Source organism: Electrophorus electricus, chromosome 23, assembly GCF_013358815.1.
Source record: "Electrophorus electricus isolate fEleEle1 chromosome 23, fEleEle1.pri, whole genome shotgun sequence".
NCBI classification, from domain to species: domain Eukaryota; kingdom Metazoa; phylum Chordata; class Actinopteri; order Gymnotiformes; family Gymnotidae; genus Electrophorus; species Electrophorus electricus.
Genome location: NC_049557.1, coordinates 11,423,936 through 11,437,823, shown reverse-complemented (window position 1 = coordinate 11,437,823; position 13,888 = coordinate 11,423,936). Strand labels below are relative to the sequence as shown.

Genomic DNA, 13,888 nt, shown 5'->3' with positions numbered 1-13,888 from the left:
GGTTGTCCCATTTGTTAGATTCTTGATTTGTAAGTAGATCCTACACTTCACTCCCATATAGGGCAATGGCTTCAATAATTAATATATTTTCGCCAAATTATAGTTGGAATTCTCATTAATAATTAATTTTTCTCTGAGTTAATTTACTGCTTGGTTAAAATCAGGAACTGATTTTGGGGCCTAAATAATTATACATGGATATATGATTAGTTTAATTTGTGCCTAACATAAGTGTTTTGTTTTTTTTTTGGTTTTTTTTTTTTGGTTTTTTTTGAGATATCATTTTTGTTTTGTTTTGGTCCACTGCCATGGTCTAGGTCTGGCAGTACTGCTCCAGCAGGTCTAGGGTCCAGATTTGGCAGTGCTGCTCCAGCAGGTCCAGGGTCCAGGTCTGGCAGTAATGCTCCTGTAGGTCCAGGTCTGGCAGTACTGCTCCAGCAGGTCCACAGTCCAGGTCTGGCAGTACTGCTTCAGCAGATCCAGAGTCCAGGTCTGGCAGTACTGCTCCAGCAGATCCAGAGTCCAGGTCTGGCAGTACTGCTCCATTAGGTCCAGGTCTGGCAGTACTTCTCCAGTAAGTCCAGGGTCCAGGTCTAGCAGTACTGTTCCAGCAGGTCCAGGGTTGCTGCATCTCCTGCTCTGTGAGGGACAGAAGAACTGGGTCATCTGCAAAGTACAAGAATTTGATCCGAGTCGTGCAGAGTGAGACCAGGAACGTAAACCGTTCTAACATTGTTGCAAATTCATTTGTGTAAATGTTAAATAGAGTTGGACTTAAGCACTACACACTGCTGAGAGAGGAAATCTGTTTATTGCCATTTTTATGCCACACTTATATACATTGTTTTAATTAGGTCATATGTTTTATCCCCTATACCACTTAAACACTTTTTTTTAGAAGAGTTTGTGCAAAATAGAATAAAAAGCCTCCACTGAAGCATGCAAATATTTAGGTTTTATTTTAGGTATCCTAGTTTTCTGTTAAGGTGTATATTGTGTAATATGTAATTCACCAGTAATTTGGTAAAAATCCAATTTGAGTCCAACTCAAAACATTGTGATAAATTGAATTTCTTGAATTTAAGATTCTCTCACTCTCTATCCCTCTTTCTTTCTCCCTCCCTCTCTCTACCTCTCTCTTACTCTATTCCTCTCACTATATCCCTTTCTCTTTCTATCCCCCTCTCTCACACTCTATCCCTTTCTCTCTCTATCCCTGTCTCTCTCTCCCTCTCTCAACTCTATCCCCCTCTCTCACACTCTATCCCTTTCTCACTATCCCTCTCTCTCACTCTCTATCCCTTTCTTACTATCCCCCTCTCTCAACTCTATCCCCCTCTCTCACACTCTATCCCATTCTCACTATCCCCCTCTCTCACTCTATCCCTTTCTCTCTATCCCTCTCTCTCACTCTCTATCCCTTTCTTACTATCCCCCTCTCTCTATCCCCCTCTCTCACACTCTATCCCTTTCTCACTATCCCCCTCTCACTCTATCCCTTTCTCTCTATCTTTCTCTCTATCCCTCTCTCTCACTCTCCATCCCTTTTTACTATCCCCCTCTCTCTCTATCCCTCTCTCTCTATCCCTCTCAACTCTATCCCCCTCTCTCACTCTATCCCTTTCTCACTATCCCCCTCTCACTCTATCCCTTTCTCTCTATCCTTCTCTCACTCTCTATCCCTTTCCCACTATCCCTCTTTCTCTCTATCCCTTTCTCTCTGTCCCTCTCTCTCTCTCTCTCTCTCTCTCTCTATCCCTTTCTATCCCAGGAAATCTCAGTAGAGGAGTGTCAGTATTCCTTTCCTTGTCTCCACCCTTTTCTCGCAAGCTTACTCCATTTTCTTTGTTTTTCTTCTTCAAGGTGCTGGCTCTGAGAAGTATATAAACATCTTAGAAAATTAGATGGTGAAAGTGCTCTGAAATACCACGCAGACAAACGCAATTTTGTGTGATTTATGGTGGCATTCTGTCTTTATTACTCTTACTCCAAACATGTCTCCTGATCAGCAAGCAAAGTAATTATTTCATACAAAGAGTCAGAAGCCATTAGTATAGCTCTTAAAACACTTTGATCGGTGATAAAGGAACGGTCACATCAAATGTTTGTAGTTTCTACGTGACTTTGGTTTGGTTTTATTAATTTTTTTCTCCAGCTGTCAAGTTTGGCTTTTCACGACGTAAGCGAATGTGCTAAGCTCCGCCCCTCGTGTCGGCGTCATTTCCGGGTGCGGTAGAGTAGGAGTGAGGAAAAAAAACACTGTTCACGGATCTTAAGATAAGATTAATAAATGACAGTACGATACGCAGTGAACGGCTATTTAGCTAAACGTCTAAACTCAGCCATACTCATGTCTGGTCTGAGGTCCACACGCCTGCTCCACGGTGGTTTCTGATCTGAGGAGGTGGTTTTCAGGTCCGTAGGTTAGCTAGCTGGCTAGCCTAGCTGCTTAGCGAGACGCGTGGAAGTCCGGCTTTGGCAGGCTGAGGTGAAGAAAACGACACGTATGTTCATCACCTGTATGTACTGACATACCTGTTAGTTATTGTGAGTTTCCTTTTTACCCGAGGGTGCGTTCAGATGTAGCCAGCAGCCAGCGGAGTTGGTAAAATCGCGCTAGCTGGTGAGGACCAGCACAGCTCCGGGCTGGCGGCAGCGATATTGGTGGTTGTGTACACAGCTACTGCGTGTCTACAGCCCAACTTTAGTACTTAGGGACTTGTTAAAGACTATTTGGGAGTTTAACTTGCCTGCTGTTTTCGTGGTGCCTGTCCTAACTAGCTTAGCTAACCCCCGTATTCACACGTCTGTAGGGTTACGTTTCCTTTCCATCGTAATTATTTATGACGGACAGGGGAAGATCAGAGCCGACGGGTAGAAATGAGAGGCCGCACGAAGTCACTTAATTTTCTGTAAAACATGGGTACATTCATTCTTTGGTGAAAATGTGTTTCCAAAAGTTTATTTGTTGCATTTCTTGGTCCTCCCTATATAACGCATGGTAACCGTTTGTGTGTGTGTGTGTTTGTACAATATTTTGAGTAATTGAATTGGGTAAATATCAATAACTTCTTCATTCATAGTATTAAGGTGTTCAGTTTTGTAATCACAGGATTCTAGACAGGGCGTAAGTGACATCAGGTCACTCAGAGCGCGCTCAGCGGCTCCGACTGACCGCGCGCTCTCGTCCCTTTCTCCTTCCAGAGTCAACGATGAATGGACTGTCAGTCAGTGAGCTGTGTTGCCTCTTCTGTTGCCCCCCTTGCCCGAGCCGCATAGCTGCCAAGCTCGCGTTCCTGCCCCCTGAGCCTACCTATGCCCTCCTGCCGGACCTCGAATCCGCCACGGTGCCCACTGGCTCCACCACAGGCTCCAGTCTCCGCTCCAGGGGTGGAGGTGGGACAGGTGGAGGTGGAGGAGCTGTGTCAGCGGAGGGCCGATGGAAACTTCACCTGATGGAGCGGGCGGAGTTCCAGTACTCGCAGCGAGAGCTGGACGTCACCGAAGTGTTCTTGACACGGACGAGCCGCGGGAACAGAGTGGGCTGCATGTATATCCGCTGCTCCCCCACCGCAAGGTGAGGCACAGATGCCCTGGGGGGGTGAACCGAGGCAGGGCCATCACAGCGCTGGGGTTGAGGGCAGGGCCGGGCTATCTAGAGCCATAAATCCCATTTACAATGACCTTTAGACCGGAGTTAAACATGGGCTAGTCTAAATCTAAGGATTGAGAGTCTGGTCATAGATCTGACCATAGCTTGGTCATTCAGTGTATAGAGACCTGGGTTGAGTGACTAACCAGGTGTTGCATGGTTAACATTGCCAGCTGACCACATGGTCGGTGATGGGCTGCTTGCTATGTAGCTAGTAGCTCAACATTATAAAAGCAAATACCTGAATAAGACACGACTTAAACAGGTCGTTGGCATAATACAGTAAAAGGCAGTAATGAGCAGTAACACTGTTGGCCCTAAGGATGACATTACTCTGCCTCATCCAGTGATAAGATCAGTCCATACCACATCTGATTGATAAGCTAAATCCTTGGCTGATCATTCACGACTGTATGAGAAGTGGGTGTTGGTCTGTTTTGTAGTGTGGTATAGTTAGTGTTATAGCCTTAAGGAATAGTTCATTTAACATGTGTTATTGACATAAATGACATGATCTTGATGGTTTTGAAGGGTAGGGCATTCTGCCTGGTTACCTTCTGATTACTCGACTAGTAATCAGAAGGTTGTTGGTTCAAGCCCCACCAAGTTGTCACTGTTGGGCCCCTGAGCAAGACCCTTAACCCTCAATTACTTAAGTTCTGTTCAGTCAGCATTGCAAGTAGCTTTGGATAAAAGCATTAGCTAAATGCCATAAATGCACTTGATTCTGTTGCCCAGATCATCCATTCTCCACTTTTTGTGCTGGTTTCTGAACGTCTCAGTGTGCGTGGTCTGTTTCAAAGTTCTATTACTCAGACACTACCGGGATAACTAAGGGAAATGGTTAATGACGACTCTGGTGTGTTTGAGCAGCTGCACTGCTGAGATGGCAAACGGTGACTCCACTACACTCGCCTCGTCATTGACGACATGTTTATGCTTCTGGCGGGTTCATTTCACACACACGTCTCTGTTGTAGGTTTAACGTTTGCTCTACGTTGAGGCGTTGGTGCTGTCGGAGGCGGGGCCTCGTCCTGAGAGGCAGGCTTCCTGCCAATCCCGGAACTGTAGTGTGTGTGGTGTGTGGAGGGGTGCTTGTGTATATATGTGTGCGCCTGCGCCCCAGACCCAGACAGGTGAAGTGCGTCTCTGCGTGTGGCTCATGTCTCCTCATGTTTTGCCCTGCCAGGTTCACCGTGCTCTTTTCTCACGGTAACGCTGTGGATCTGGGCCAGATGAGCAGCTTCTACATCGGCCTGGGGACTCGCATCAACTGCAATATCTTCTCCTACGACTACTCGGGTTACGGCGTAAGCTCGGGCAAACCGTCCGAGAAGAACCTGTACGCAGACATTGATGCAGCGTGGCATGCCCTGCGCACACGGTAATGCTCAGTACACTCACACACACACACACACACACACACACACATGCTCACACTCACACAAACTGCTGCAGTAAGAAGGAAGGAGTGAGCAGGGCGTGACCTCTGTTATTTGCAGTTATGCAGAGTATAATAATGGTTGTGACGCACAGACAGACGCGCTGCTGTGGCTTAAAGAGGCTACACAGACCCACTGTGCGCCGGTACTACCGTGCTGTTTGTCTGTGCCCACACCACAGACTCCAAAGCACAGGCACTGACACGGTTTGATGTGAGAACCTCACCGTGCCTGGTGGAAAAGTCAGCGCAGTAACTGGAAGGCTGCAGTTGCACTGCAGCAGGAAACACTCGACTCATGTTCCCTTTCCTTGTTTACCAGATCAGATATACATGTTTTGACAGAATGTGGGTCACATGACCATGTGCTGAAATGACTGCGGTGGACTTGATGCGCGGTCAAAACTGATTTGATTCCATCCAGTCTAATGTGACCCTTTTTTCCCCGTTTACACATACTTATTGAAATCCAGTCAGATTGGATTTGTGTGCATGTGCATTCGCGCATGCGTGCGTATGTGCATGTATGCATATATGTGTGTGTGCCTGAGTTTGTGTGTGTGTGTGCGCACGCGTGCGTGCCTGGGAGTACCTGTGTGTGTGTGTGTGTGTGTGTGTGTGTGTGTCAGAATCCAGCTCATGGCATCTGCCCTCTCTGTCCTGCACAGGTATGGCATCAGCCCTGAGAACATAATCCTGTATGGGCAGAGCATTGGCACGGTGCCCACAGTGGACCTGGCATCGCGGTATGAGTGCGCTGCTGTGGTCCTCCACTCACCCCTCACCTCGGGCATGAGGGTGGCCTTCCCTGACACCAAGAAGACCTACTGCTTCGACGCCTTCCCCAAGTGAGTGGTAAACCCTGCCCTCACCCTAAACTCGCCTGGTGCCAGCCACCAGGATTAATGCACCAGCCCTGCTACATGACGGGAAGTTGCACCAGTGTAGATCCCAGCTGGTGGACAGTGATGGCTTTTTTTTAACAGCAGACCGATCTGGACCCCAAAATGCATTCTGTTTTTGGCAAGAATCTGGCATCAGGCGTTAGCTTGTGTAATTGGGCTGAAACGTGTGTCGAGTGACTTCACCCCAGCTGGAGGGCTTTGGTCCCTCACGGCTACTGCTGGGGTGGAGAGAGAAGAGCGAGTGGCATTGTGGGGGCACAGCTGCTGTTTTTGGAAGCCAGTGATTAACGTGTGGCTGTGGGGGCTGATTGCAGTCATCCAGTGATCAGGCAGTGGTAGCCCAGTGGTTAAGGTACTGGACTAGTAATTGGAAGTAATTGCCAATTCAAGTCCCACCACAGCCAGGTTACCTCTGTTGGGGGGGGGACCTGAGCAAGACCCCTAACCCTCAATTACTCAAGATTGTGTTTAGTCATAATTGTAATTTGCTTTGGATAAAAGTGTTGGGTAAATGTTGGGTTTGTCTTGCTGGGTTGCAGAATGTCAGTGGTTGGACTATGTGTAACTGTGCTGTTGGGTTGACTGTGAGGCTGTGTCATTGGTTAGACTGTGTGTCGTGATGTTGGGGTGAGTGTGTGTGTGCGCTAGTGGGAGTTAAACACATGGTGACGATGCAGCTGTCAGCAGAGCCCCTCTGTTTATTGTCAGCGCTTGGCCAACAGTTGGTTGGACCCCCCCCCCCCCCCATCACATTGTGGAGTCTATTTGTTTCTCCAGCTGTTTAGCTGTTTGTTCACACACGCACGCATGCACACACTGCACTTGTGTGTTGGGCTCTGTATTAAGGTTTGCAGACGCGTACACACACACACTCATGTAGTGCTGCTAATCTACACATCCATCCTCAAGCTTGTAAATAAAACACAGAAGTACAGTTTGGCTCTGCCAGTCTGTACAAGTTCACTACTAGGGGTCACTACTAGGGTTGTCACAATATATTGGTTTCAATACCAAGTGTAGTATCATGATTCTCTATCGTGTTACTAAAGTGTTATCACAATACTGAATTTTTTTTACTCAGCAGTGTTGGTACAAACCTCAAAGGTGCAGAGTTTTTTAACAGTGTTTGAACATTTTGAAGGAAAACCATGACAACCCCTCTGAAGCTGTTTTGGATTAAACCACGCAGGGAAATTGCAGCCACCATTACCAAATTCTTAACGGGTATTTTTTATTCTTCTTCGTTCTTGTCTGCTGCCTGCTAAAGCAGCATTTGCACACAGACCTGCTCGTGTGCGTTGTCTTTTCATCCTTGTCCACACAGCCCTGGTGCTCCAGCCCTCTCTCAACTCAGACGGGCCGCCAAGGCTGTGACGTCACTACCCAACACACAGTCTACGCAACGCTACAGCCTCACACACAGTCTACCCAACACCACTGCCTCACACAGTCTACCCAACAGTCTACCTAATGCCACGGCCTCATACTGTCTACCCAATGCCACTGTCTCACACAGTCTACCCAACCCACACTGTCTGTCCAACACACACACACACACCCACTGTCTACCCAATGCCACAGCCTCACACAGTCTACCCAACACACAGTCTACCCAATGCCACAGCCTCACACACAGTCTACCAAATGTCCCAAATATCAAGTCTTTCCATTGATTGAACATAAAAAATGTTTATTGGACTGACAACCATATTTTAAATTAAAAATTTTTTAATCAATTCAAAGCTGTTAGCATGCTAAATACAGCAAGTAAAATAAGTAAATAAACGAAATACTTCAAACAGTTCCCTTCTGATATTACTGTCACATTAGTTTATTTGCTTGTTTAAGGTTCTTGGCCAAGAAATGCAGTGTGTTCTGTGTGTTGTTCTGTGTGTGTCGTTCTCCAGATTAAATCCTAGGTACTGTACACTTGTTTTGATGCTCAGCTAGAAGCAGGAATGCACAGATGTGCTTGAAACTGAGGGAGTGAGGTGGAAGTTCAGAGTTCAGAGCCACGGTGGCGCTTCTGTGGGCGTCGTGCACCTGCGAACTACTGTGCACAGAAGCCTCTGCACATTGGCATTTATAAAACCAAAACTCTTCATTCTACATTTGATAAGTGTTTTACACAATTTCTGTTCATTCTCATTTCTACTGTCATGCGCTAAAAGTGCAAACAGCTGCGCTGCTTCCAGAGCTTCCCCCGCTCTGCTCAGGCTAAACGCCTTACACACTTTTATTTGAACAACTAGATTAAATAAATGTCAACATTAATGTTTCCTTGTTGTCATTTTGACAATATGTTTAATTGCGAAAATATTTACTGTGACGTTGTTACTGGAGGTACATTTTCAGCACTGTGCGTTTGGTTAGTGTGCGATTTGTGCAGTTTTTGTAGCACATATATCTGCTTCCTCGCCTGTACCCTGAGGAAGGATAAACGGTGAGTAGAACGTTCACGACTTTGGGGTTGTGCTGTACACCCCGTCTCCATTTTAAACGATGTTCATGGTTTAACAATTACTGGTTTAATAGTGAATGTGATGGAAATGCAAAAGCGTCTCATGAGTTCACGTGGCAAGACGAGGAATTGGCTTTTCCCTGACTGTGCTGAGAGCCAAGCGGCTGGTGTTGCCTGTTACAGCAGAAGGCTTTAGACCACCTTTTACATCCTTGTTTTAGTCATGTGACTTTTGTCGTGTCTGTTGTTTGTCATGCGTGTTGTCTGTTCTAGTTGTGTGTTTTAGTCATGTCTGTTGGTGTTGTGTTTTAGTTGTCTGTTTTTTAGTCATGTCTGTTGTTTTAGTTGTGTCTGTCTTAATTTTGTGTGTGTAAGTTGTCTGCTGGCTGTTCATAGAGCTGCTCCACCTATCTGGTGGGCTGAGATTTGTTATTGAAATCTGGCCTCATACCCCTCGGGCAGTAGACATATTTAAGAGTAATTTCCTGGTGAATGCACACATTTATTCTGAAGTTTTCATTTCCGAGTTGAGTCCTGTTGGAGCTCCTACTCCGTTCAGAACATGGGCGAATGAGACCTTTGATTGATAAACATCATTATTCTCTAGAGCATTGACTAAAACCAACATATATTACGTTATATTCTAACACGCCTGGTACCTTGGCCTTACCTTACACACTCTGAAATCTTCAAAGCCTGCTATGTGTCAGTTCTTCAGTGACGAAGGCTACATGTCCACTTTCTGTTTTAAACATGTCATTTGCGCTAAAAATGAAATAAATAAACTTGTAGTGGTGCTGCTAGGGAGCGCATACTAGATTATTAAAAGGCAAATAGCCGTTTAGTAAATGTAATAGAGATGATGACTGAGTGTATATTGGTGCACGTTAGTGCTCTGCAACATTTACCGGACTAATGAGCTGCAGTGCTTGCTCAGCACTCAGCCGCCTTGCCTTCGCTTTTTAAAACTGCCCGCACCCCTCCTTCCTGCCCCCACCCCTCCTTCCTGTCTGCCTGTCTGTCGATTCAGAGGTGTGTCAGACGTCTGCTTGCCCACGTGGTGCCCGGGGCCTCAGCTGTTCCTTTTAATCAGTGACGTAGGCCAACCCCCCCCCCCCCAACTGCGCACGTGAGGGATGTTGAGGCCGTACTGGTGCCAACACCTGTCACCCGTTTGAGCCAGTGCAGCATGTGCACTGTTGATTCACTTCATCAGGCTGCAGTATTGAAAGCATCGAACCATTTGCCATGTGGTAATGTTTGGGGGGGTGGACCTTCTGATGCCTCTTGCCCTTCTGTTCCCTGCTGGGTGTCCCTGCTTGTCCTTACACTTCCATTTCTGCATATAGTTCTGTGAAAACCACCCAATTGCCTTTCTCACCGTTCTCTCACATAAACGCCCTTTCGCCCACTCAGTTCAGCTTGTTCCAGTGTCCTGCTTGATCATTCACCTTTACCCCCCTCTCTCTCTTCTCCCCTCCCCTTCTCCCTCTCTTTTCCAGCATTGAGAAAGTGTCTAAGATCACGTCTCCGGTGCTGATCATCCACGGTACAGAGGACGAGGTGATCGACTTCTCGCACGGCTTGGCGCTGTACGAGCGCTGCCCCAAGGCGGTGGAGCCGCTGTGGGTGGAGGGGGCGGGCCACAACGACATCGAACTGTACAGCCAGTACCTTGAGCGCCTGCGCAGGTTCATTGGCCAGGAACTGGCCAACCAGCACACCTGAGAACTCGACTGAGACCGCACCTCCGCACAGATCTCCCCCCTCATCTCTCTCTCTCTCTGATCTCCATCTCTCTCCCCATCACTCAGTCCTTCACACTGTCTCTCTCTCTCTGTTTTCTTCTCTGTCTCTCAGGCCCACTGCTCCAGTGAGGGGGGGTGGGGGGCAGTGGATTCATCCTCCTCTTTCTGAGCAGACATTGTTTCATGTTTGGAACTTCGTGCAGTGGAGGTTTATCTCTTATGGTCTTTTTCCTCCGTGTGTGTGTGTGTGTGTGTGTGTGTGTGTGTGTGTGTGTGTGCTTTCTGTTCACTGCTTCTCCTGTGAGGGGCAACACAGAGAACCCAGCCAGTTTTGACACTTGACCTCCGTGCTGGTAAACGAACTCTAGGAGGGACCAGTTAGCCTTGTGCTAACTGAGCTGTGCTACCTTTCATACATTATTAAGCACATGGTCATTTTGAGGAAAGTGAGAAGAAGTGAGGTTTGTGCCGTGGGGTGGAGGGGGAGGAGTCAGTGTGGTGTGTGAGGTCGCAGCCAGCCCGTCCTGCCTTCCTTTCACCTGTGGCTTAGCTGACCCTCATGGGCACGAGGGTTGACTAGTGATCCTGACAGGAGTGACCTGAAGGGTCTAAGACCATCGCACCTGCCCATTTTGTCACCTTATCCACGGGCAGGTTTACTTTCCTGTTGTTTTGTCCTTTTTTGTTTGTTTTGGGGTCTTTTTTTTTTTTTGTCAATATGTGAGAGATAAATACTAGTCCTCACAAGGGTAAAAGAAGAACTGTGTATTTAAGTGTAAAAAAGACAATTATTAGATCCTAGAAGGGGTGTGTGTGCGCATGCATGTATGTGTGTGTGTGTGTGTGTTCGCGCGCGCATGTGTGTGGTTCTCTCTGGGTCCTGGCCTCTGTCCTATGTGGTCTCTTTGTGGCAAAGCTGCAGTAACTGTGAGTGATGGGGCGTGTGAAATTGAGCCCTGCTACCCTCAGGCACGGCTAAGTTGTAGCGTCTCTGGCTATTGTGAGAGCGTCATACTCATCTCAGGCTACCGTGTCAGCCCGGCCAGTAGCTCCGTACGGACCAGTGCTCCCATTCTCCCATCACTGCCCTGAGGCAGTGTTGACTCTTTCATTTCCCATGAACCCTTTCCCACCTGCAGCTCCAGTATGCAAAGTTCGCTCACCTCCCGAGCGCTCTCATCCTGTCTGAACAAAGGTGGGATTATGAAGATAAGGGCATAGAAGCAGGTCTGAACCCCTACTGCTGTGCTCAGTGATGCTCAAATCTTTCTTCTTATCTGATCTAGTCCTCAATCCTTGTGCTCTAAAACGGTGGTGTTGTGGAATGGGGGGGGAGTCATGGGAGCAGCATCAGTAAAGGTGAGTCGTTTGTCTCCTGGACAAACACCTTCCTGTTTCTTTAGGTTGCACAGGCAGGTCTCCAGGTCGGCTTTGTTTACCTTTCAGATTCGAGTCAAAATTCACAATTTCTGTCCTTTGTGTTTTACTCATTATTAATCGTCTTGTGTAGATACTGAGATCGAGAAATATCACAGCACGCCATTGTAAAATAAGATCTTCATCCGTTGGCTCTCTCGTACCAAATGGTGACATGAATTAGCTGACCAATGACATGTGCACAAACCAGACTGACATTCTGCGATCCTTAATTCGTCACCCTGTCACATACTTAGAAGCTTATGAAACCTTATGTTTAGTTATGAGTGTTACTAAAAGGGGCTTAAATCCTCATATGTGAAGAGATTTAGTTTTTTTCCTGCCGTGGCTGAGGTGATGCCTGGTTACGGCCGTTTTTAATGAGTAGACGTACATGGAGATGAGCTGAGAGAACTGAAGCTCTCCTGCTGCAGTAATAGCCCTGGAGTGCAAATCTGGGTCAGTCTGTTTTACACCCAGCTCAGGGAGCAGGGGAGGGACTCGGGTGCGCTAGCAGCTAATGATGACCACCTAACCTTGGTTGAGCTCCACACCCGGCCCGGCCCGCTCGGACCTAGGACGGTGTCTGTGTCTGACGGCAGACCCCCATTGGAGCATTATGGAACTGGAGCATTCGTGAACTGACAGTAATGGAGACGATGCCAATGTGTTTTCCAAGTGGCTTTTTTGTGTGCTGAGGAGAACATCATCCATTCCTAAACTCATTGAAGCCTAATTCAGCTTTTTAGCCACTTTTTAACACCGTCCCTTCACTAACATTTTTAAGATTACATTTACTCTCTCTGTGTGATCACAGTTCAGCAGTGAATTGCATGTGAAAAGGAGTTTGATCAAAAATTCTGACATACCAGGAAAACGAGGGGTGGGCTGCTAACCACTGGTTAGTGATTAGCCATCACATCGATATTAGTGACGCTGGTCTTTTAGGTTGAGTCTGTTTAATTATACAGGATCCATGGCTCTGCATATCCGGGTCATTTCGAAGGTGATGTATTGGCCATGTGTTAGCGCAGTGTTTTGGCATGGAAGCCTCACTCATACAGAGCCAGCCACTAAATGAAGCTCACAGTTGTTTTCTCTTTCTGTCTGTGTGTGTGTAAAGGGGAGGAATAGGACACAAGTTTGGAAAACATGAGCAATATCGCAAAGGCCTTGGGATTGCAGGAAGGCTGTGTGTGTGGGAGCAGGAAGAACTGGGGCTGTTTCGAAGCTTTAGACCAACATTCAGAACTTTTGGAATTCCTTCCTTGTTTAAAGAAACTTAAGTTATACAAATGTCTTTTCTAAGTGCTCAGATGGATGTACTGTACACATTTACCAACGTGGACATGGACTCTGCTCGCGGTTTACATTTGGTTTGGTTTTCCTCCTTGGCGATGGGACTATGGGGCTTTTTAGGTGGCGTGTCACTGTTGTGTCCACTTATTGAATTGTTTATTATAAAATTGTTGTTTTTAGTTTTAAGAAATGTCTTTTTTTTTCCTTTTCCAGAATTGATTAAAAGAAATATTATCTTAGAAAATAAATTCATGAATTGATAATAGTTGTAAATCATTATTGTGATGCAATTAATAATAATATTTCTAATCCTGTTTGAAGTGCTCTTGTTTCTCCGTGCGCAACAGTACCATTTGGTTTAATCCTTTTTGCAGACGTTCTTGTTTGCCTTGAGATCCAGCAGTCTTTCTTCTTCCAAAAAAAAGGTTCCAACTAACATGTTGGGAAAGGGTGTCTGTGCGTCCACATTTGTTTGTTTGCCGGTGTCAGTTTTCCTCCAGTCTGGAGTGTCCGGAGAGCCCGTCTCTGGAGAGGATACGTCGTCATCTCAAATGCTAAGATTTATTTTGGTGATGTGAACAGGCTGACAGCAGTTCTCGCTAATAAATGACAATGTCTGGACATCACATGGTATATACCTTTTATATCTACAAATTTGCCCAAAACCTTTCACTTCTTAGACTGTGACGATGGGGTTTATCCATGTCTTTAATGTCCTCCTGTTAATCGTGTGTGTGTGTGTGTGTGTGTGTGTGTGTGTCTGTGTGTGTGTGTGTGTGTGTGTGTGAGACTGCCCGCCCGCATACACTTGTGCAGGGGAAGGAACACAAAGGATAGTTTAAGTGGTTTCCAACAGCAACAGATGCCCTCTGAGATCCACAACAAAAAGATTCACATCATCTGTCTTGTTTTAATTATTGGCCTGGTAACACTGACTGACCAGCCTTATAGTACAGACCCCAGGAG

The 13,888-nt window shown here is 46.6% G+C and overlaps 1 protein-coding gene across 3 annotated transcripts; it reads left to right on the top strand.

The window, feature by feature from the left end:
* Nucleotides 1–2,222: 2,222 nt before the first annotated feature.
* On the top strand, nucleotides 2,223–13,548 carry abhd17ab (abhydrolase domain containing 17A, depalmitoylase b). 3 transcript variants are annotated; one of them, XM_027024346.2, is made up of 5 exons: nucleotides 2,223–2,488; nucleotides 3,205–3,577; nucleotides 4,842–5,036; nucleotides 5,762–5,941; nucleotides 9,962–13,548. In XM_027024346.2, exons 2-5 carry the CDS (start codon nucleotides 3,213–3,215, stop codon nucleotides 10,185–10,187), a joined length of 966 nt encoding a protein of 321 aa, XP_026880147.1. In that variant the 5' UTR covers nucleotides 2,223–2,488; nucleotides 3,205–3,212; the 3' UTR covers nucleotides 10,188–13,548. The 3 variants fall into 3 exon arrangements, with proteins under 3 accessions (XP_026880147.1, XP_035377984.1, XP_026880146.1); XM_035522091.1 differs by having other exon boundaries at nucleotides 2,223–2,504; XM_027024345.2 differs by having other exon boundaries at nucleotides 2,223–2,519.
* Nucleotides 13,549–13,888: the final 340 nt, after the last annotated feature.

Coding starts and splice junctions, on each gene's coding strand:
- abhd17ab (XM_027024346.2), top strand. CDS start 3,213: ATGAATGGACTGTCAGTCAGTGAGCTGTGTTGCCTCTTCTGTTGCCCC. Junction 5,037..5,761: donor TGGCATGCCCTGCGCACACG/GTAATGCTCAGT, acceptor TGTCCTGCACAG/GTATGGCATCAGCCCTGAGA. Junction 5,942..9,961: donor TGCTTCGACGCCTTCCCCAA/GTGAGTGGTAAA, acceptor TCTCTTTTCCAG/CATTGAGAAAGTGTCTAAGA.